Source organism: Gadus morhua, chromosome 15 (genome assembly GCF_902167405.1).
Source record: "Gadus morhua chromosome 15, gadMor3.0, whole genome shotgun sequence".
Classification (NCBI taxonomy): Eukaryota; Metazoa; Chordata; class Actinopteri; order Gadiformes; family Gadidae; genus Gadus; species Gadus morhua.
The window spans coordinates 14,289,408-14,312,186 of record NC_044062.1 but is presented as its reverse complement, the minus strand read 5'-3'; the positions used below and the strand labels follow the sequence as shown (position 1 = coordinate 14,312,186).

At 42.8% G+C, this 22,779-nt stretch overlaps 1 protein-coding gene across 23 annotated transcripts in view; it reads left to right on the top strand.

Annotated features, from left to right (window-relative positions):
• Nucleotides 1-20,707, top strand: part of col13a1 (collagen, type XIII, alpha 1) — an 88,049-nt gene extending 67,342 nt beyond the window's left edge. For 7 of the 23 annotated variants that reach the window (XM_030379626.1, XM_030379634.1, XM_030379632.1 and 4 more), the window contains 22 exons: nt 2,829-2,864; nt 2,970-3,032; nt 4,421-4,498; nt 4,839-4,865; nt 5,094-5,129; nt 5,244-5,300; nt 5,479-5,502; nt 5,638-5,682; nt 6,059-6,103; nt 6,273-6,407; nt 7,013-7,084; nt 7,395-7,436; nt 7,816-7,857; nt 8,154-8,180; nt 8,309-8,395; nt 9,342-9,377; nt 10,577-10,630; nt 10,878-10,931; nt 11,015-11,050; nt 14,676-14,762; nt 16,746-16,784; nt 19,372-20,706. In XM_030379626.1, coding sequence (XP_030235486.1) covers nt 2,829-2,864; nt 2,970-3,032; nt 4,421-4,498; nt 4,839-4,865; nt 5,094-5,129; nt 5,244-5,300; nt 5,479-5,502; nt 5,638-5,682; nt 6,059-6,103; nt 6,273-6,407; nt 7,013-7,084; nt 7,395-7,436; nt 7,816-7,857; nt 8,154-8,180; nt 8,309-8,395; nt 9,342-9,377; nt 10,577-10,630; nt 10,878-10,931; nt 11,015-11,050; nt 14,676-14,762; nt 16,746-16,784; nt 19,372-19,401 — 1,152 coding nt within the window. In that variant the 3' untranslated portion in view covers nt 19,402-20,706. Of the gene's footprint in view, nt 1-2,828; nt 2,865-2,969; nt 3,033-4,420; nt 4,499-4,838; nt 4,866-5,093; nt 5,130-5,243; nt 5,301-5,478; nt 5,503-5,637; nt 5,683-6,058; nt 6,104-6,272; nt 6,408-7,012; nt 7,085-7,394; nt 7,437-7,815; nt 7,858-8,153; nt 8,181-8,308; nt 8,396-9,341; nt 9,378-10,576; nt 10,631-10,877; nt 10,932-11,014; nt 11,051-14,675; nt 14,763-15,718; nt 15,797-16,745; nt 16,785-16,936; nt 18,727-19,371 lie in introns of those variants that run through there. The other 16 variants (XM_030379638.1, XM_030379629.1, XM_030379620.1 and 13 more) reach the window with 15 other exon arrangements.
• The last annotated feature ends 2,072 nt before the right edge of the window (nt 20,708-22,779 follow it).

The window sequence follows — 22,779 nt, the reverse complement described above, 5'->3', positions numbered from 1 at the left end:
TGAAAACCTGTGTCTTCCCTGAGCCGGTGAGCAGACCGCTCTCTGCTCTCCCCTCCTGGTTCACTGGGAAGAGAGGCCCTGCCAGATGGACTAGGCATCAGCGTTAATACCCATGGCTGTGCTGACCATGTGGAGTTTACATCGGGGAGAACTGAGGATGCTGTGAATTAGCGTTGCAGTGTGTCCGGTCTTATGTGGGCTGGTGTTTATTTGGGTTATTAAGTTCTGTAATGGGCTGCACAGTGTCTGTGGACTGATTTGTCTGAGTCGCAAGTTTGTCGTAATCAAACAATGAGTAGCAGTTCACTGTTTATCCGTAGTGTAGAGAACTGTCTCCTTTTAGAAACGTTATTTGTGGTTTGAGCTATGGTGGAAACTCTTGACAGCCATGACCTGTGTCGATGTGTCTCTCCTCAGGAAAGAGAAGGCATCGGACACGGCACTGCAATGCCTCGCCAAATTCAGGGAATTGCTGTGGTGTAACATTTGGTGGTAACTATTTGGTCGTTTAGCAGACAGCTTCCATCCGCAGTGACTTATGCTGAATTGAAGATGCATGTCATGTATCACTCGCCCAAGGATGCCTTCAGGTAAGCTGTGGGGACAGCAGGGTTTGAACCCGGAACCTTTGGGCTGGGACTCTAGCACCCTAACCACTATTACCCAAGCCTGCCTGAACCGAGCAGGCGGTTAGGGGGTGATCTGTTCCATGGCAGAGCTCGCGTCCGAACCGGAGGGGGGGGTTGGGGGGAACTGGGGGAGGGGAGAGGGAGGTTGGAGTGTCCTCAGAAGAGGGATCAACGTATCGATAAATCACCGCTTGGCATGCAAGCTTGGCAGGTACATGTAGGCTGACAGCAACTGGACACATCATGGGGCGGAGAGGGGGAGAGAGAGCGGGGGGAGAGAGAGAGAGGGAGAGAGAGAGATAGGACACACAGAGTGCCAGTTAGGGGAGAGAGAGAGAGCAAGTTACAGAGGAAGAGAGAGAAGGAAAAGGACAGAGAAAGGTGAGATGGACCAATATAGTAACAAAGTTCATGTGTGGTAAACGAGGGCTCAGGGAATACTAGAGGCTGATTGGAGGAGCTGGAGATCAAAGCAAATCTCTATTTCCTGTTTTGTTTTAGTTGGCAGGGGACGGGACGTCTCTATGAGAACCCACCAAGTGATACGAGACATGGGCACTCTGTGTACAGACACCAACGTACACACAAATTACTGTCGAGGCAAACGCCTAAACTCACACAAACACCAATCGTGCACACGCACAAACACAAATAAACACACACATATAAATAATGTAATACATACACAATACGCTTATTAATCTTTTCAGTAAATACACTGATAGAGGATACTTTTTTTGCATCCCAATTAAGCAACTGAAAATCTATGTTGTTGATTCACTCAACAACGATTATCTAAGCACAGTTTTCAGTGGACATAGTTTAATGGAATGAGATGATATTTTAGCTCATGTGTTTTAGTTTAGTTCTACTTTTCATCTTTATGAATCATTATAACTTCATCAGCCCAAAAACAGCCCACCATGTTGCCTCAGCAATGTTCACTATGATCAACTACCGCTACATATCACAACCTTTAGGTTAACCCACCCAAGATAACAGATCTTTTGGGATCGAGACCCGGTTCGATAGGCTTCCACAATTCTCAAAACCTGAAAATCAAAAAGCTTGGAGCTTATGGGTCTCTGTCCGAGCCTGGGTACAAGCATCGACTGCATACAAGGTTATATTATAAAAAAATCGAAACATAATATTGTCCACCGGCCTGTTCGGCCTTGCATGGAGCGACCATTCAGGAATCTATATTTTAGATTACGAAGCCTCCAATGTAGAGGACTATGGAGCCTGTCCCAAATGTTTTCAAAGCAGTCTGTAAGTTTGCGGCAGAATTGGCCATGATTTCAGTGAGAAAGAGTGGCGTGAGAGTGTGTGAACAGGCTCATTTGTCTCTCGTTCAATGCGTGAGGGTTGGCAGCTCTGTGTATGAATATCAGCAAAAAAGTTCCCCATCCATACTCAATCAGTGAGTTGTGGATGCATGAATTTATTTCCTTTCCTTGTATTTCCAACCGATGACCCAACAGGGGTCCGTAAATAGACCTTGAACTGTGAGCCACGGCTGTTAGCATGTAGCGGAGCATACCTGCAAAGAGGGGTTAGTGAAACCTCGTTGCCGACTTGCTTGGTACTCGGTGTATCCAACATGGCAGCTGCGAGCGTACGTCACTCGACATCACCTGCGCGTTAATCCGTCCAAATGAAGAGGCAGGCAAACACAGTGTTCAATTTAATAACCCACTAGAGGGTCTGTGTGTTTGTGTCTGTGTGTCGCCGACTATTTATAACAAACCTATTTCAGAAGGTTAATTATCACGTGACCTGTTTTTGACGGATTCTAATCTGTACCAGTTTTCACTCCTGCCTTTCAACACACACACTGTAACTGCCTGGCCGGGGCTTAGCTAACTCGCATGTTCCCACGCACGTGGACTCTTGTGTGGTTTCAGCTCTGTCCTTCTCTAGTAAACGTCTGCCTTATTCTGTTGATCTCTAATTCTAGTCGATTATTGATGAATTTATAGCTCTTTGTTGACTTTGATTTGAATGGTGTTTATCAAAATATATTGTGGTAGCTTTCAATATTAACACATATTACATACTTCTTGATGTTAACCCCTTATTAAACTCTTCTCTGCATTTTATAATCCCTCACCTCTTCTTCTTCTTCTTCTTCTTCTTCTTCTTCTTCTTCTTCTTCTTCTTCTTCTTCTTCCTTTATCTGACCTGTGACCCCTGTAGGGTGAATCAGGCTTTCCTGGTGTTCCTGGGCAAAAGGTACATGCAGTTTAGAACAGGATTTGTTGTTTTCTTTGTTGTTAATAAAGTTGCGTGGTTGTAACTTCATTTTTCCCGCTATTTTCCCCTCCCACTGAACCAAAGGGACAAGTTGGCATGTCCGGCATCCCTGGTATTCCCGGAATCCCAGGGAAACGGGGTTACAGGGTAGGCCTGGCATGGAACGGTCATCCGAGTTTTTGTTTGTTTTTTATCCCAACCTTCGCTAACCGCTTTCCATGTCAGTATAGTAACAACAATCATTTGTCTATAAAGTGTGCCATGGGTCACCCTACAACCAACAGCCTAGGGCGTCAAAGTCTCGACAAATGGCGCTTGATTCTTTTTTGTGTTTGGACTACGATTTGTAGTCAAAATACTCTTCCTTCCGCCAAACTACGACGTAGCAATGTAAAGCAAAACAACATAATTGGTGGCACCCATTGTAAACAAATTAGATTATCACAGATTATACTAGAAAGTCAACAACATTAATGAAAAACTCTTTCCCACTACCCCAGCGGGTAACCTGGGGAAACTGTCCCTTTAACAGAGAAAGGCAGCGCAGAACGCGTCGTAGTTCTGATAGTTTGATACAGGGAGCGGTTCCTGTCATTAGCCACGCTGACATGACTCATAAAGCCTTTGGACGCTCCCGCTACAGATGTTATTCAGCTCTGAGTGTGCAGTGGTTCCTCTGTCTAACATGTGTTGTCTGTCACCACGCGAGCCAGCTCTGGCTCTTCATCACTAACACCACCCCAACCTCCCCGCCGGACCCTCCAACCCCCAGAGGGAACGGGCTGGAGTGGAGCATCCATCCCTGCACTCACACACACGCACGCACGCACACACACACACACACACGCACACACACACACACACACACACACACACACACACACACACACACACACACACACACACACACACACACACACACACACACCTGAATGCTCGCACACATACTATTCATAATGTATCGTACGGTTTATAACTTGTCACGCTTGGCTGATGGTTGGTTGGTTCTTTATAGCCTCATCAGAGGAATCTTTGATGAGGCTGAGGCCTAAAGTCACATTGTTTTTAACTCTTTTATATTCTGCACATATTATTTCATGCTGTCTGTCCGTAACCTAATGTTGTGACCGGCTACAGTTTATCTTGGCCAGGACACTCATTACTAATCATACAACAAGTAGAAAGGGTTGTGGAGAGCATAGACTGGATGTCGCAATTGGGGCTTACATAACCTTGCTGTCGTTTAACCACTGCCTGTGTCTGTGGTCCACATCCACTCCACTCGCTTCCCCCGGTTCAGATAATGATGAGTGATGAGTTGTTGTTCGTCATCATTGATCCATTCTGTTTCAATTGGATTGATGGCATGGGAAATGGGATCAGTATAAGGATTCATCACATAACCTACCCATGATTACATGTTGCATTCACTGCATGGAGAAGTGTGGAAGTTGTGAGTAGCTGTAGTATTGTTATTGTGTTGTGATAAGAGGTTTTCTCTAAAACCTTGCTGTTGTTCCCTGTGTGTCCACTAGGGCGAGGCGAGCTCTGCTGGTAAAGGGATTAAAGGAGAACCCGGAACTCCAGGAATAAATGGTCTATCGGGGTCCAAGGTAGGGGTCCGTCCTTGCAGTTTATATAGATAGGCCCTTCTTTCCCATTTTACTGAGCAAACTTTAAATAAAAAAGTACTGGGTTCGATCCCCATTGTCCACAGTCTTTACCTGTATGCATCCTTAGGCGAGATGCCCTAACCCTCTCTTGCGCTTTCATGATATATCTAAATTCACTGTCACTCACTATGGATAAGGGTTTCTGCTCATTGACTAATATTGGATTTAAACGTAGAGAAGAAAGAAAAAGGTAGAGAACGTCTCTGTAGTGTGTAATGAATTAATCATATTGTGCGGTAGACATTGTTTGACTTGTAACTCTGTTTTGTCTCTGCTGCAGGGCGACAAAGGAGACCAAGGCATTAAGGTGAGATGACGTCACCTTTTAGATCATTAGATCATCACCATTCAGCAGCCTTGCGTCACCTTAGCCTGAACCGTTAATCACATTATTTTCAACAGAAATGTACAATGATACTGACTCATGGAAGGTACCCCTGAAAGCACAGGATGTGGACCACTGTATTTGATTGAGGAATGTTTTGAATTAATTGAAAAATAACCTCCACCTGGTGTACCTGTGTTTGGCCTCTAGGGGGAGACAGGAGCTGAAGGCCCATTGGGACCAAGAGTAAGTTCAGACCATCGGGGTCCTAGAGGGAGGAGGTAGATGACTGCTGAACTAAAGTAAGCTCATCTAAATGACCTGTATTGTAACTTGTCCTCGTCATTTTTGTCTCTTTAGGGTCCCTCAGGCCCAATTGGAGAGCCCGGGAAGTCAGAAATCCAGAACAACGACAACGTAAGTCTTATCCTCCTCTTCCTCTAAAATGGTTGATGTTTAAGCTATAAGAGTCGACTGTTGGACACTTGATCAAGGAAAATGGGTTTCATTGTGGACTGTATTTTCATGATGCAATGTGATACACAAAATAATGATGAATCATTGATTGATGGGTTGATTTTATATTCCACAACAGGATATCCGCAACATCCCCCTAATGGTATGTAGTTAAAAAATTACACATTCATACATACATATATATATATATGATACATAATACATATTTTGAGGTCCAATATAATCGAATCTAATATTATCAGATTGAATATAATCAATTTTATAAATTTTCCTGAAGGGCCCGCCCGGACTTCCTGGACCCCCTGGGACACCAGGAAACAAGGTAAGGGGGGGCTAGGTCACATGGGGTGGGGCTAGGTCACATGGGGCGGGGCTAGGTCACATGGGGCGGGGCTAGGTCACACGGGGCGGGGCTAGGTCACACGGGGCGGGGCTAGGTCACATTGGGCGGGGCTAGGTTACATGGGGCGAGGCTAGGTCACATGGGGCGGGGCTAGGTCACATGGGGCGGGGCTAGGTCACATGGGGCGGGGCTAGGTCACATGGGGCGGGGCTAAGCCCAAGGGGGCGGGTTCTGAACGCAATGGGCTGTTTCAACTCTGAACAACCCAATCCTCCATCAAAAAGATTCCAGCCGCAGATTAGAGAGATTAGGGAGAGAGCATAGACTAATGTTTCATGTGTTGTCGTACCTCCAGGGGGACGTTGGCCTGCCTGGAGCCCCGGGACACGACGGAGAGAAGGTAAGGGTTAGTTTGGTCTTTACATTAATGGAGACATTAATGAGTGAATGTCATATTAGGCTGTTCTAGCAATAATGATGAATAATATGACGATTGGGTTCTGATGTGTGTGTTCTGATCCATGTGTTCTGACATGTGTGTGTCTGTGTGTGTGTGTGTGTGTGAGCAGGGTCCCCGGGGGAAGACAGGAGAGTCGGGACCAACAGGCCCGGCCGGCCCAGAGGGTCCCAGGGGGGAGAGCGGTGTCGCAGGCTTCTCAGGAATCAAGGGAGACAAGGGCGACATGGGTCTCTCTGGATCGCCTGTGAGTGATGGAGACCTCTACAGTACCCGCACCAGGGGCCACATCCTTAATGGGCTCATCCCACACACACACACACCAGGGGCCCGTAACCTGGCTTTGTCATAAGGGCCCAGGGCAGGACAGCGTGTCAGGCTAACCTCCTATTATGTCATGAGAGGGTGTTCTAGAAAGAGACTCCAGAGATGAGTGAGCTCGGTGAAGAACCATGGTTAGAGCCTCAACCAAAGAAGCCTGGGTTTAGTTTGATGGTCCATCTGTTGGTTTGACAACCTGATGATGAACTTCATATCCCATGATGCAGTGCGGACTATAACTTTGACATACAGTCCCTTACCTTAGCTCTTATATCGTATATATATGTGTGTGTATATATGTTCATTGAGATACGAAGGGCAACATTGCGTGTGTAACTCTCACTCTCTATTTCCAGCTTATCTCAAACTCACAATATCGCATTGGCGCCAGTTTACAAAATTATATAAATTTGTCCAACTTCGTTTTGTCCACCTTGGAGTTTGACAACTCCTCTCTGATCTGGTCCCTGATTGAAAGTCCCTCCGCAGTCACCCTAACCCTGGTTTTCCCGCCCTTTCCCGGTGCTGTAGGGGTTAGACGGCCCTACGGGGGAGAAGGGCGTGGCCGGAGCCTCAGGCTCCATTGGACTACCAGGCGCTATGGTACGCAATGATGCCCCTCCTCCATGTCCGAACCGACCTATCAGGCTCAAGGAAGCTGAGATGAGATAGTAGTTTATACACTGCAGATCAGGGGTCACAGCAGAAAGTACAGAGTAAAAATGATGCATTCAAATATAGAAAATAGATCTTTATACATATTTTGAGATACATACATTTGATCACTCCACTCTGTGTTGCTTGCAAAGTACACAGTGTGTGCTTCACGTCTCAGGCCCTGGATTGATGTTGCAGGTCTGGGTGATGTGTAGTCACCATTGTGTGTCTGTTTTTTAAAACCTGCGTATCATAGGGGCCCAAAGGAGAGCCAGGGGACGGAGGAAGGGCAGAGCTGGTGAGGAGCTTTTCCTAATTACTTTCTAATAAGTGGATCGTTCTGGAAGGGGAGTACTTTAGAAGAGGAGGAGATGTCTCATAGTTGTTTGACCCCAGCTGACAGTCTCAGGATTTTAACCCCTAAGGGTGCAGTGTACTTGTAAGCAAGAGGCCCTAACCTGCTCATAAATGATGTGCGTGCATGCGTGCGTGTGTGTGTGTGTGTGTGTGTGTGTGTGTGTGTGTGTGTGCGTGCGTGTGTGCGTGTGTGTGTGTGTGCGTGTGTGTGTGTGTGCGTGCGTGTGTGCGTGTGTGTGTGTGTGCGTGTGTGTGTGTGTGCGTGTGTGTGTGTGTGTGTGTGTGTGTGTGTGTGTGTGTGTGTGTGTGTGTGTCTCCAGATCTTTGGGCCACCTGGGCCACCCGGACCAGTGGGTCCAGCAGTAAGTAGAAACATCTTCTAGTGTCTTCCCTTTCACCTAATTCCTCTACAACTCAATACGGTGACGGCCCGGTCTGCTATAGTAGACACCGGTGGGATCATGAGTGAGAGTTGAACAGTAGTTGAGATGCTGTTTATCTCTAAGTGATTCTACCGACAGCAGGAATGTATAGACGTGTACTGTATATGAGTAATATAATGTGTAAAAGCATGTTAGCTCAATATTTGAAAAGTATTTTTTTCTAATGTTTTTGTTGTAGTCTTCTTTTTACTAAGTTTTATTTTTTTCTTACTTAGGGGCCTCAAGGACATTCGGGGCCTAAGGTGAGTGTATTGATTGGAAACATTTATACCAGAATCATTTTACATTGTATTAACATAACCCACCGACTGTTATGAATACGTTAGTTTCAGCTTAGCTTGTGATGCTAATAATGCTAATACCAATGTAGGGAGAGCCGGGCATTGGAATGAGAGGGGAGAAGGGAGCTTCTGGTCTGAAAGGAGACAGGGGTGACCGTGGCCATCTTGGACTTCCCGTGAGTACAACCAGCCGACATAGTAGTGCTGTAGTGCTGTTTCACACCAGAAGACGCTCATACGCTTGGGTTGTTCTAGAATGTAGCTCACTGTACTGTCAAATCATGTGGTTTTTTTACGCTTGTTACAAACAATTTAACAAGGCTTTGAGTTGAGTGGTAACTCAAAGGATGATTTCATGTTTTAGCTGTTGCGGTCAATTACTAACATGACAACCTCAACTGCATGACAAAGCATTTCAGGACCAATGAGTTAGTTTCACATACCTTTTTAATAATTTATGCTATTGTTAACATATGTTAACATCCACAAATACGCACACTTTGTACCACTATTTTTATTTACAAACTTTTTCATGAAACACAACATAATGTTCAATAGCATCATCATCATTGCTATTGACACATTAATGTTACAGTCATTCAGAATGACTGTCAGTGTGATAGAGCTTCAGTGGTGACTCTTTACCAAGTGGAAGGTTACTTGGCCGTAGTCTTTTTCAGTTCCCTAACAGCAATCAGGCAGCTGTTTGTTTCAAATGGTAGCCCTCCTCTAAGAAACTACCATTAGAAACACCACTCACTTTACCTCCACCACCACGACAACAGCGACAACCACCATCAACACAACCACTTATATAAATTCCAGCACACCACCATCCCTTCCACGTCCAACACTACAAACAACATCCCCTCCACCACCACCACCACCACCACCACCACCACCACCACCACCACCACCACTTTTGATATTCTTCTACATCTGAATGTTTGTCTTGTCGGAGTCACCTGAATCACCTGCTTTTACTCACCTCATCCAACCCCTCCACCACCCCCACCCCCTCTTCATCACTCTCTCCACACCCTCCTCCTCCTCCTCCTCCACCATCCCTCCATCCTCTGCTCTCTAACGGTGTGTGTGTGTGTGTGCACAACGCCATGCCAGGGTGCTCATGGGTTAGACGGCAGATCGGGTCCAGTGGTGAGTGGCGCCTGAAGTTTCCAGTTCTCCTCTCTTCTCCTCTCTCCTTCTCTCGTCTGCTCTCCTCTCCTCATCCTTTCTCCCTCAAACACCCCCATGCAACGAGCTTCTTGCCGGTCTGTCTACCTGTCTGTCTGGCTTGTCAGTCTGTCTTGCTGCGCCGGTGTCACACGTCATGCCTGTCTGTCCACCTTCACCACCGCCTGCTGCCTGCGTACCTCGTCCTGATGCCTCTCTATCGGTCTCTCTCTCTCTCTCTCTCTCTCTCTCTCTCTCTCTCTCTCTCTCTCTCTCTGTCTCTCTCTCTCTCTCTCTCTCTCTCTCTCTCTCTCTCTCTCTCTCTCTCTCTCTCTCTCTCTCTCCACCTCTCTCTCTCTCTCTCTGTCTCTGTCTCTGTCTCTGTCTCTCTCTCTCTCTCTCTCTCTCTCTCTCTCTCTCTCTCTCTCTCTCTCTCTCTCTCTCTCTCTCTCTCTCTCTCTCTCTCTCTCTCTCTCTCCCTCTCTCTCTCTCTCTCTCTCTCTCTCTCTCTCTCTCCTGGTTCTGTACAGTGGAGGCAAAGTGAGGTCAGGTTAAGGGCCGAGGTTTTGAGGATGTGTAAAAAAAAAAAGCACAAGGTCAGACAGGGAGTCAGTTGCTCTGTTGTCCATCCATTAATCCTCGACCCTCGGCCTGAACCCCTCCTCTCGCCTCACCAACCTACACTCCCAGCTGATTGGCTGTGGGACAGCTGCCCGTATGAAGCATGAACAGAAGCCATGCTGCATGCGGACGTGGACCCTTAAGTCCAGTTTGCCGGCGTGACAGTGTCAGTTGTCTCCCTTTTATTTTGCATTCTCTGGCATACTGCACCTCCTGCATATGCATCTTCAGTCCCCTGGAGCGTAACCTTTGACCCCTGACGTCTGCTAAGAGAGAGCCATCCGAGGCGGAACTCTACAGTTCAGTTTGCTCAGTGTCTCAACAGGTTCAGAGGGTTTATGACAACAGTATGCAAAAATACAGCTAAATACTAAAATACGGCTAAAATACGCTATGACGTATATTTCATAAAGTAAAAGGTGTTCCCTCGACCTTGTTGATATACTGATATAGAACGTAATCAGTAGGAGACGATTGAAGGTTGCTTTCGTCTTGGTCAATGTGTGTTAATGTGTGTATTGTGCGACCCACTGAAGTGTGTTTTTCTTCTGCTCTTAAAGGGTCTTATAGGACCGTCAGGTGTGCCAGGGCCAGCAGGACCAAAGGGAGAGAGAGTGAGTAGTTTGCATCTCTGTGTGTGTGGGAGAGAACACAATTGTGTGAGGCTTTGGTCTCTGCAGGCGAATGTGTGTGTGTGTGTGTGTGTGTGTGTGTGTGTGTGTGTGTGTGTGTGTGTGTGTGTGTGTGTGTGTGTGTGTGTGTGTGTGTGTGTGTGTGTGTGTGTGTGTGTGTGTGTGTGTGTGTGTGGCGTCTATCTGTCTCTGTGTGGTGAAAAACACTCTCTAACCCGTGTCTCTGCAGGGAGTAAAGGGAGATGGAGGTGTACCGGGACCAATCGGAGCTCAAGGCCTCCCTGTGAGTATTCTGATGTAGAGGAACACTGCTGTTTGACTTGCCATATGGACATTTAATAACTCTGTGCATGTCTTCACCTACAGGGTTTAGTAGGACCACTGGGACCCAAAGGAAACCGGGTAAGGGCAGATAGCAATATGTTGTATTGTTTGTACAGAAGAGCTGAGAATGCCAAATTGCCAAATGTATTTGGTTAGACACCTATTTAAAAAGCTAAACTTACTCGCTACGGTTGGATATTTTTCTAGTTCAGTCACTCCTGGTGGATGCTAATAGTTGTTCGAAGTGAACATGGCTAATTAGCTTAGCTGTCTGGGCTACGGTTCCGTAGCCCAGACAGAGTGTCCGTAGAGTGTGGGTCCCAACCTTACTATCTATGTGGCTGTTTTAATATCTTGAAGTGGGAGATTCATACACATATGTCAGGTCTTGTGTTGCTCTAATTTTTTCACCCACAATTTAAGGTTAATAAAAGCAGTAGCTAATTAGCTTAATTGCATTTAGCAAAAGCTAATCAGGTTGAGTTCAAAGGCTAGGTGAAGTAGGGAATACAAATCTGAATCAGAATATGAATCTTGGCTTGGTTTGCTTTGATACTGCCTCTGGAAAGAAGCCAAATGAGTGGGATATGAATTATTATGGATAATATATGCCACATGTGGTTTGCCTTTTGAGGGTTATTGACAGATTTGAAAATCAAAAAGCATCAAAGCAACTAATTTGCTTCAAGATTGCTTACATGGTGTCTTGAAATTATTCTATGTCTTTGAACAAAGGATTTGAAAGCAAAATATGCTCTTATTTGTTGGTCAATTTCAATCAATGATATGTGAATATCTGAAAAATAACACATTCTGTCTACAGGTTGTCAGACTATCAGAGAACCTCTTCCCATATTTCTGCTTCCCTTTTCCTTTTATAGAGAATGTTTCCTTCCCCTTAACCTATTACTGTTTTAATATGTTGCCTCCCACATGTTAAAGTCTTTCCGTCTGCTCTGCCAGCACTTTCACCAGGCCTCCAATTCAAAAGACAACCGAAATAATGAATGATATACTGGTATCATGCTTTTTGGCTTCATTCCTATGCATTCTTCAATTCAAAATTAAAATTAAAATAGTTTGATGATTAGATTATACAGAAAAACTATTTTAAGAGGAGGTGATTTTGGTGAAGGTGCTGTCAGAGAGAGGGGATGACCCTAGCGGTGCTTCCTTTACTTCTTCTCCTTCCTTTGTTTCCACAGGTCCTCCTCTTCCTCTTCCTCCTCCTCCTCCTCCTCCTCCTCCTCCTCCTCCTCCTCCTCCTCCTCACCCCTTTCCCCTCCCCCCCTCCATCTTGCACTGCGGCCCGTGGCTCTGTCTTTTTATACTGCCGGGGTGTCCCTCTCTCCCTCTTACAAACCTTGGTCTCCTCCTGCTCCTCCTGCTCCTCATCCTCCTCCTGCACTCTAATGTAGTCCCGGGTTAATCCTCCTCCTCCTCGTCCTACTACTCCTCCTCGACTCACACATCCTCCCAGCCACTCCACTCACCTCCTCCCTCTCCAGTTCTCTGGCTGGCAGGCAGGGTGCTCTCACCTGAAGACAGTAGGTGGACTCAAAGGCACCGGTCCACTTAAAACTCCACCGAAATGGGCGTGCTTGCAAAGGCTGGCAAAAACACTGCGATTCGTTGGCGGTTCGTTTATTTGACCCAAGTCACATCGTAAGCCTTCCCGTGGTATGGTTGACCGATTGTTGCAGTGGTGCATTCAGGGGCGTGTAAGAACGCTTGACTAGTTTGGCGAAGTACCCTGGGCGCACTGCAGCGATCAAGGCCTAAACCAGCCACTTTGTAAGTGCAAACACGCCAATTTCTTGTTTTAAGTTTACCGGGGCCAGGTTCAAGATGGTGGAAGCCTCACCTGTCAGCCAGAGTGCAGTTATCTCCTTTTTTTCTATTTATTTTAATCACTTGTAAATACACCCCCACCACTTAATCACAGTCCTTTCCTTACCCCTTACTCCCTTCTCTGATTCCTACTGCCTCTTAAACTTGTTGAGCGGATATTTAAAAGTTAGTCATCCTCCAACTTTTTATGGACTTAATAATGTACCATCGTATCTTATCTTACTAGGATGAGATTAGTTCAGTTGTTATTATTAAATGCTATCACTGTATTGAACTGCAGTCAAACTCCTGTAATTAGCTTCTCATTTGTTACTATATTAACATTAATACTAAATAAATTGGTTATTTGTATAACAAATAAACATAGATTTGCTATATTTGAGCTAGATAAAAGTTTTGCTGAATGGTTTAGGGTTTCAAATTACTATTGAGAGATTTTCTTCAGTATTTGTTCGAGGACAAGCAATTGCAACACGAGTGTTAAATCCAACTTAAAATTAAACAGCAATCTTTTAACATTGAGAAAAATGTTAAGCATCTTTTTGACGTCCACGTAGTTTTGAAATTTTGTAAATAAAGTTAATTCTGCTCATTGCGTATTTAAGTAATTTAATTTATTTTTTCATTTTGTAATTTAAATTTGTTAACTAAACAACTTAATCCGCTCAGCAATCTAACTTGTCCCTCCCTAACTCTCTCCACTAACCTTCCCTTTGACTAAACACATACAATTATGAACTCAAATTAGGCCTCATTCAATAACCATTCAAAACCCTATGAAACATATATTAATGATGTGTGATTTATCTTTGGGTACTGAAGAAGGTCTCGAACAACAACATAGACAATTTTTTAATTTGATTTGATTGAGATAAAAAAGTTTTTAGAAAGCAATTCCGATTGAACATGTTTCAATGTACACAGTTAAGATAGTTAGCATGGTAAACCATAGTTAGCATGTAAACTATTGTTAGCATAGTGAGCATGTAAATATAGCGCATAGTAGGAAAGATCAGTTGGCATTAGGCAGCAATCGAAAATCATGCAGATTCATGTCCCTTTGAACGAGGATATGTCCAATTTGATGCTTGTGTATCCAAGAATGGCTCTATTTTGTATCCATATATATAAGTGAGCAAAACTAAATAATCTTCCAAAGAAACTCACCTGTAAGTATTATAAAATATTACATATTCTTTGAGTATTTCACCAAAAAAATATGAATTCATTAATTCAAGAAAATGTATTAGAAAAGGTTGTTCTTAAAGTGCGTACACACCAAAAGCAAAGTGTATATTCTACTCCGAACCGCAAACCTTTATCTTGCGAACCGCAAACCTTTCTCGTGTGAGTTGTCCAGCATCAAGCGAAAGTTTCAATACACGGATGAGGTGAATTTGCGTTGGTGCTGCGAGTAGAATTAGCCTGAACCGCGTCGTTGGCGTCCTGCCATTTGAGCCATTTGCTCTGCCGGCTTTGCCGGAGAAACATTTGCATCTATTCGCCTCATTGTATTGACTTATTGTGTTTATTCGTGCTGTACCAGAGTTTGCTTAGCTTTTGGTGTGAACACACGGTTAGTCTCACTTAGGAAGGATGTTGGTTAAGGATGGAATGGTTGTCTGAATGAGGCCCTTTGGTACTACACAGTACACATACTGCACTTTTACATATATATATATCATTATGTCATTATATATATATATATCATAGACTTCTGTACACATACACCAAGCCTGACAAAAATATTCACATCGATCCTTCAACAGTGCATAGTTGCTTACACCGCTCATTGGCGACGTGACCCGGAGGACTAAAGTTTGTATTTTTGTGGATGCGCTGTTGTTTGCAGGGAGAGAGGGGCAAGAAGGGCATCAGGGGCCCCAAGGGGCATAGGGGAGACCAAGGAGCGCCAGGATTAGATGCCCCCTGTCCGTTGGTATGTCCCTGGTCCGCTGTGCAGCCAGCAGGCGAAGGGAAAGGTCGCTAGCTGGAATACACACACCCTCCGCTGGTATCTTGGTCTCGTAGGTGTGGAGGGTCGGTATTCTGGCGCTGGCTTCCCTTCGCCTCTGGCATTTACGTTGTAATAAACCTCAAAGGTCATTGTTTTGGTCCAAGTGTGTCCAAGCGAGTCAAGGTTGTAAAGTGGGGGATTCCTACACAGATGAGTAGTGTGATCTTTTTTGAACCAATGGAAGGTAGTATTATGGGAGATGGGTGTTTCGACATGGACCAGATGGGAAGGGAAGAGGTTTGGATTGACTGCAGCGTTTGTGGACCATGGACCAGAACAGTCCCTCCAGAGAGGTATTTTCTCCCCAGGGTTTGACCGAGAGGAAGGGGACGGCTACTGTGGATGATGAACATAGCGTGAGAACCTGAGATGCCTCGAGAGGGGGGGGGGATCACCATGGTTCCTCTCCGAGGGGGGTTTCCATACGAATCAGATCCTTGTGTTTCATCTGGGTTTGGAAAACCGTTTGAACCAAATTGAAAAGGGTCTGATCCTTAGGAACATCCTAAATTGAATGCAAAACCTTTCAATCTTTCACCTTAATTGGCGAGACAATTGCCGGATACCCAAACTTCTCAAAGTTGCACCGACCGTCCTGTCGTCTGGTCGGCATTTCCCAGACTCAAATGATTTCCCGTCAACGCTGAATCATCTCAGTACCGTCCACTTCCTGTCGCCGTCACTGGAGGCCATCCCTCAACACGGTAATAGCTCCCAGCTTCAACTCGCCCATTCAACAGCCGATCACCAGCAGGTCTCTCCATCCCTGCAGTAGCGGCTCCCCCGACCACCACATAAAACACTAATAAAAAAAAACACACCGCCAGAGAGAAGGTACAGCCGAGTACACATATTTAAACGGCTGATCTCGCAAACAGGGATTCCGTGGATTTAAGGGGGAGCAAGGTGAACCGGGCCAGCCTGGCCTGGACGGGCTGGATGCCCCGTGCGCTGTGGTATGATGCTCTCGCCCTCCCCCCTGTTACCCAGCATGCCTTTAGCTTTCCCTAACCACGCCCCTAACCATACCTACTCACAGCGTTTCACACTGTCAGAGAGTTGGCTCTCGTAACGTGCACGTGGCGACTCGTAGAGTTAGCGTATTTAGAAGATGCAAAAAGTTCAACTGCACTAAGTGGCACTTCACTTTTTTTTGGATTGTGTAGACTAAGTGAAGTATTATATTACTCAGTCCATCACCCTCTAGTCCCTCTTTTGTTACACTACTAACACTTGTTGCCTTTAACAAAAGCCTAACACTTTTAAACATAACTTATGACGAGAATAATTTTGGTTGAATGAACTTTGCATGCAGATAGGTGATTTTTTCTGACAAAGAGAAGAAATGTTAAGACAAATCCCAAACATCTAAACACTGCTTAGTCCTCCTCTTTGAGCCAAAATAATACTTAAGTCTTTCCACTGTTTCTTGCATGGAGTACCAAAACTTCTACTTTCTGGGGCCATCCAAACGCTGTGATCAGGAGAGGCTGTCAGTTATTGACAAAGCAAACAGGAACCCACATTACAACATTTCACACCAGTAGAAAGCGTTCTGTAAACGGTATTTCACTATGTGATGATTTATACCGAAAGCATTTTTTGGCACATTATCGATGAACAACACAGATAAAGTTCAGGAAATACCGTTATAGGTAAGGTTACTTCCTTTTATATGCAGCCTACATTCAAGCCCGACAGCGTCTCCATAATTGTTTAAAATTTAAATGCATATCTTTAGGAAGAAGAAGAACACACATTCATCATTTTTATGGATCATGTTTTGTTACGCCGCACTGCTGTGTTTGCCATCATGTTGCTTCTTGCTTGCATGGGCGTGTTTTTTACTTGATCTTTTGGGGAATCTCATTACCATTATCTGCTTCTCGCATCCTTCTCTCCCAGGGAGACGACGGCTTACCTGTACCGGGCTGCTGGAACAAAGTAAGTCGAGACCTCGGCCGTTGGGTTGTAGTGCTGTGGTGTGTGGTTGTTATTATGGGTTGTTTATCGTCGTCCACAAAATGGCGCTAACACGCTCAACAAGATGGCTTCCACTAACACGCCCAACTGTCTCCTTGTGTTTCTCTTTGCAGTGACCCTAACCTGGGAATGGCATGTGTTATTGTAAATAGAATATTTATTTTTTTACACACTTACCTGCTCTGTAATACTGATGAAAAACATTTTTGAAAATGCTTTTAAAAAAAAAAAGGAAAAAAAGGGAAGAAACGATATGGCTTTTGTACAGAATGTTTATTTTCTAAAAACGTATGAAAATGTATTATGTATTACATTTTTATACCTATGCATTATTTTAATATGGTCAGATAGGAAAGAAAACGTGTCTACATGTGCATGATATTTGTGCATAATGTGAAGTGGAAATTGCCTATTAACTTATTGTATCCTGGTGTTGTGTTACGATGGACCACGCTGCACTGATTTGTGGAGCTGGATAGTTTGTTAGCCTTTAAAGATTCTTCGTCTCACGCTCCTATTTGTCAAAGGCGTGTTTGGTTTTGGTTCCTAATCTGGAATTGAATAGGACTGCAAGTTCAGTGGTTATTATGGTGAGCATACGGCAGTGACAGACAGCACTGTTTCAAGTCTGCACTTTTACCTTTGGTCATGAGCTCAATTGGTAAACATGATGCTACACATTAAAAGCCTTAATCCTGGATGAAATGTCGGACGGTCAGCCAAATAATCCCTACACTACAAAACAAACACCAGATCTATTTCAATTTTGAAATCAAGTCCACATTACTAAAAATAATGCTGTAGACTTCTCATTTGTAAAGTACCCTTTACGAAACTCAACTTACACAGCCAGTAAACCGAACTTTAGTAAAGTTGAATATGATGAAGTAGTTTGTAATCATTGGGAGACAGCATTGTAGTATGTATGTCTTTTTGGTAGAGTTATTCTTAACTGTTCCACAATTGGTAACTTCTATTTCGAGCATCCAGAATGATAAACCATATGCTTATAAGATACCAAACTCTATCAGTGAGTACATATCTTAAAATTAGAAAAGACATGAGGAAAGGAGAAAAACAAAACATGACAAATTTGAAGTTAGGAAATCTAAACCATACTTTAAACATGTTGTTTGGCAGCCAGAAACTAACAACATATGCAAACAAATCTTATCTTCTAGATTCTCCTCATCGATTACTTTGCTGTGAGAAATTTCTCCTAGTAAACATGTAAATAGCTTTAAAAGTCAAAGAGAGACACCTCTTTGACAATGCGTGTGTAGAATTTAGTTTGGGTGTTTTTCATTGTTTTTCGGATGTCTTGTATTGATCGGCTGTCTCTTCTGGTCTGTGGAACAGTGTAGAGTTCATTCATGTTTTTTGTCGGATTGACGTTTTGCTGCTGACCCGTCCAAGGCGAGCCTCTGCCAAGCCTCTGATACTCTCCTCTCCATCTGAACCACATATCTATGTATTACCGACTTCCACTGTTCCTTTCCTAGGAATTATTGATCCATATTATCGGCCGCTGTTCTCAGTAAGCTAACCTCGGTAAATGTTATGGCCAAAAATCAGTGTTGCCAAAAAAAGATGGACAGGAACGAGACCAGCGTTGAGCTGGATCCATTTTATGCTGCTCGTATGTTAAAAATATATATTTGTGTTTTGGCTTTGCTTTTGGGGCTTTTTATGTCGTTGTTGTTTTAGCCACAAGAGATTATGCTATGCCACCATTTGCTTCTTCGCTCTACAATACCTCGTATTAACTTATGCCATAGACACACGCTGGTCTCGGTTATTGTTGTCTTAACAGTGTATTGTCAAGCTATGTTTTATAATAATGTACAATGTGTTGATTGTGTACAAAATGACAATCTGAATTAAACTTACCTTTTTAAGGATTGTTTTGTTTTTGTTTGTAAACATTTGGTTCTTTTTGTCAGCACATCTGTGGTTATTTTTTCAGTGAGTCAGCACATCATTTTGTTATTCTTTAATGAATCCTTCGTCCTAAAGCCTAGGTTGACATCAGAAATGTGCTTCAGGTTCAGAGGAACGTGGGAAGATAACATGCATTCACTGTGGGGTCTGCGATTAACTGCTCGGCCCAGAGCACACCAATGTTGTGTGTTTTTGTGTGCTGTGTTGTGTTGTGTTGTTTGCGCTTTACCGCATGAAACCAGAATGAAGTGCCTGAGGTGAGTTTGATTTCAGTTAATCATAGAAAAATACTTTGCCACATTCAATGTAAGAAGAACCAAGAAGATTCTTACAAAGTATCATATTCTTATAAATATCATATTCTGTATTGAATATCAAAAAGCAATACAGTTAATGATAAATTCCAAGCAATCTTACTTCTCTGTTCTTATGATTGATAACCTTAATAATATCTGAGATTATCAAGGAAACTCATTTTGATTCAGCAAGCCAATCTCCACATCTCAGCAGTTTATAATGTTGATGCCGTTTCACACAGGGGAAAATAATACCAGAACTGTTTCAAATACAAACTTTAAAAAACCTCTTGCTCTTCTCTATTTCCAAGGGTCAACATCCCTTCCAGCTGGCCAGATAGACAAGCTGAGACCTTCTCAGCCTCTCTCTCTCTCTCATCGCGGCCAACAGGAAACATGAGGACGTTTGGAGAAATCTCTGGAGTTGTTTCAGCCCGAGGGTTGCCCACTTTCATGGATGTTTTCCATCAGCTTGACGCCGGGCCAGTAAGTTGAGGCAGGCGAAAGGGGGCGAAGTGACTAAGAGACTAAAGACTAAAAAGTAGTGAATAGTTGTTCCACCTCCTCCCCTATCAAGCCCTTCAGTTGCCTCCTTTGCTGGTGACGCCAACACAGCAACGAGGAGGAAACGAAGAGCGTAGTCCATCTAGAATGCTCTGCGTTGTTTCACTTTACTGATATGGGAGGAATACGTCACCAGTTGTTCTTGATTTTCTGTTTCATACACGCACCAGCTCTACTGTCCCTGTGATATAAGAATTCAGAGCAGCTCGCAGGACAGATAGATATAATTTCTTTATGCTCTTGTGTTTCCACGAGAAAGCCAGCGTACTATTGGATACACTCTTTGATGATTCCTTATTAATGTTATCCAAATCACTGCCATCTCAAAGCCTCCTAACCCGAAGCTAAGTCGCTACCATAGCTTGCCAGACTCTTTGAAACCTGCATTGTAACGTTACACTCTAGTGTACACACACCTAGTCAAAGATAACATCCTAGTTAGCTCCCAGTAACTCAAAGTGTTCAAGGTCACCAGACATATGTGGTGGTGGTGTTGTAATTAATGTACAATATAAGAGAAAACACTTTTCTTTGTAAATCCTATTTGCTTGTTGTATATAGATTAGTCAACTTTGTTATATTCATTTCATTTAGCAATCAGAATGACCATTACCATAACCTAACCCTAGCCATGGGCAGCATTAAAAAAACACATTATATGATTATTTAGTTTAGTTATCAGATATATGTTTTTGAATGATTTTTGAAGATTTCTCTCAAATGAAACACACACTAAAGCCTGACTTGTCTTTTTGACAAATTATGTCATTATAAAGTATAAGTACCTGTACTATATCATGTCATTCAGTCCTATTACAATTTACTTGATTTGAAATGAAATCAAGTAATTATCTATCTTTTCAATCTATCTATAGTCTAATATTTATCAGACGAAAAACAACCCTGTTCTATACCGTTAGAAGTTATATAAGTTATACACAAACTTTCCTGTTTCATTCAACCTAATGAGCGGAATCATTCCTTACGTCGTCGTGACAACTGCCTTGTAAACAGACGGAGAACACAGCCGTGTGTATTTATTCTTCACTGTGTTTTTATTTGAATTTTCTTTATTTCCAGTTTGGGGGGGGGGGGGGGGGGGGGGGGGGGGCGGATTAACGTGTTCAGCCAGTATTACCCTTGGACAGAGGAGGACCACAGTGTCATGTCCACAATCCTGCAGTCTTCTGTTACAGTTAACTGACACCAAATACGTGATTTTCAACTTCACCATTTTCCCCACATAGGTTTTATGTTTTGTTTTGTATTTTTTCATGCTGGAATGAAATCCTGGTTCAGCCGATCCAGCTGCAGAACTTTGGCATTTATAATACACATCTATACCACAATGACCCTTGTAAGCACATGAAATATATTACACCACATACATAAACATTAAGGTGTACAATCGTGTTCAATTTGAAGCTCTCATGTGCAATGTGATGTGAGTATCAGACTGCGCATGTGCATGAGCAAATATAAATGGCTCTGTTTTATTCGTGAGTATTGGGTCACTGGTCACTGGCCTTTGCATGAAGGGGTTAATTGAGTGAAGGGTTAAATTGAGTCAAATTGTATTCTGGGTTTAAGTTCTCTGATGTTTTTAGGTGAATGAAATGCATCCTTGTAGGTCAAAATCGACATTTTGCCTTGAGAAATAAGAGACTTAAATTTGACTTAAATTTGGGAAAGATTGTGACTAATTTGATCGTCAAACTGAATCTAAGACAGTGAATCAATGCTGACAATCAAATAGTGTCTTGGTCAGCCCTTCTGTTATATTTACTAAATTTAGAAGTTTATTTCGACTGTATTCAATTTCAAATTTGTGGTTTTCACCTTATATTATATATTTTTCTTGCTCTTTATGCAACTACGGTATGCATCACAGAATAACTGAACAATGGTTTGCCATTTTATTGTCAAATGTTAAAATAAAAGTTATATCTTTCTAGATAGGCCTACATTAAGGGCATGAAACAGTTTATTTTTAATGAACTAGGTTGAGATCTTTTGACGAAAAAATACCTTTTAGTGTTTTCAAGTCCTAAATATTTTCAGCAGTTATTTCACGTTTCATTTTATGTTTCATCAATGGATTTATGGGTCTATTAAATGGAGGCTATTAGGAAAGACTAATATTTGTGTCAATTTGGATCAGCTTTACACACAATATCTGAAAAGGTTGACCATGTCAACATATTAATCTGTTATTATTGAACATTGTAATTGTGGAATATGATTGGGATCTACTATGATATTCAAAATCTTGCTTCACTTTGGAAAGGTAGCTCTAAAATATTAGCAAATTATTGAAAAGAAATTAAGGGAATTTAATAATTTTTCTAATGATCACAATCAGGTTTGTCTATTGGTAAATCATGACCACACCATATAAGGGCATTATTTCACCATGAATTTGGTTTAAGTTTGGAATGTAAAGCTGATTCAACATCAAACCTATATTTCATTATTTGAAACGGTTGTGCAAAATAACATGTATTATATTGAGGCATAGAGTTGAAATCATTTTGTTTGGATGTCTATTTTTGGCAGTTACTACTACACTATCTAGCGTATGGATAGGAGGGCATTATGTCGAACCGTTTATGCATGCTGATGTTCTTTGTCATATACAAGAAGCACAGTTTGTAATTGAATGCCAGTGTTGTTGACTTGGCTATATATTTTTTCTGAGATGTACATTTCTGCACAGTATATGAGGGGATCTGGTGAGCGAGGAGTTTGGCGGCCATTACAGATTTCGGAGGTTGAGTGCATTGGCATTGAACGACATTGAATCTAGATGTAAAAGTTTGTTTTCCAGCATTCAATGTGAGTTCCATCGAAAAAGTGACTGCAACTCACGGTCATTTTGTTTTTTAATATATTGTATTGAGTGTGGTGTCTAAAATGTATGTGTTTATAAGATGACAATGGTTTTATTTTCAGAAGAAAAATATTTGTACTTTTTATAATCCACTAAAAGGCAGCTTTTGTCGCTGATTGATTGCCAAGACAAATTTACTGTTAAATGCAATATAAAAATGTCACTTAGTAAAAATAAAGAGGCATTTTCATCTTTATGGAGGGGGTTGTCATTTAAATGAAGAACAATTATATTATCTAGTATCAATTTGTTATTTTTCATATAA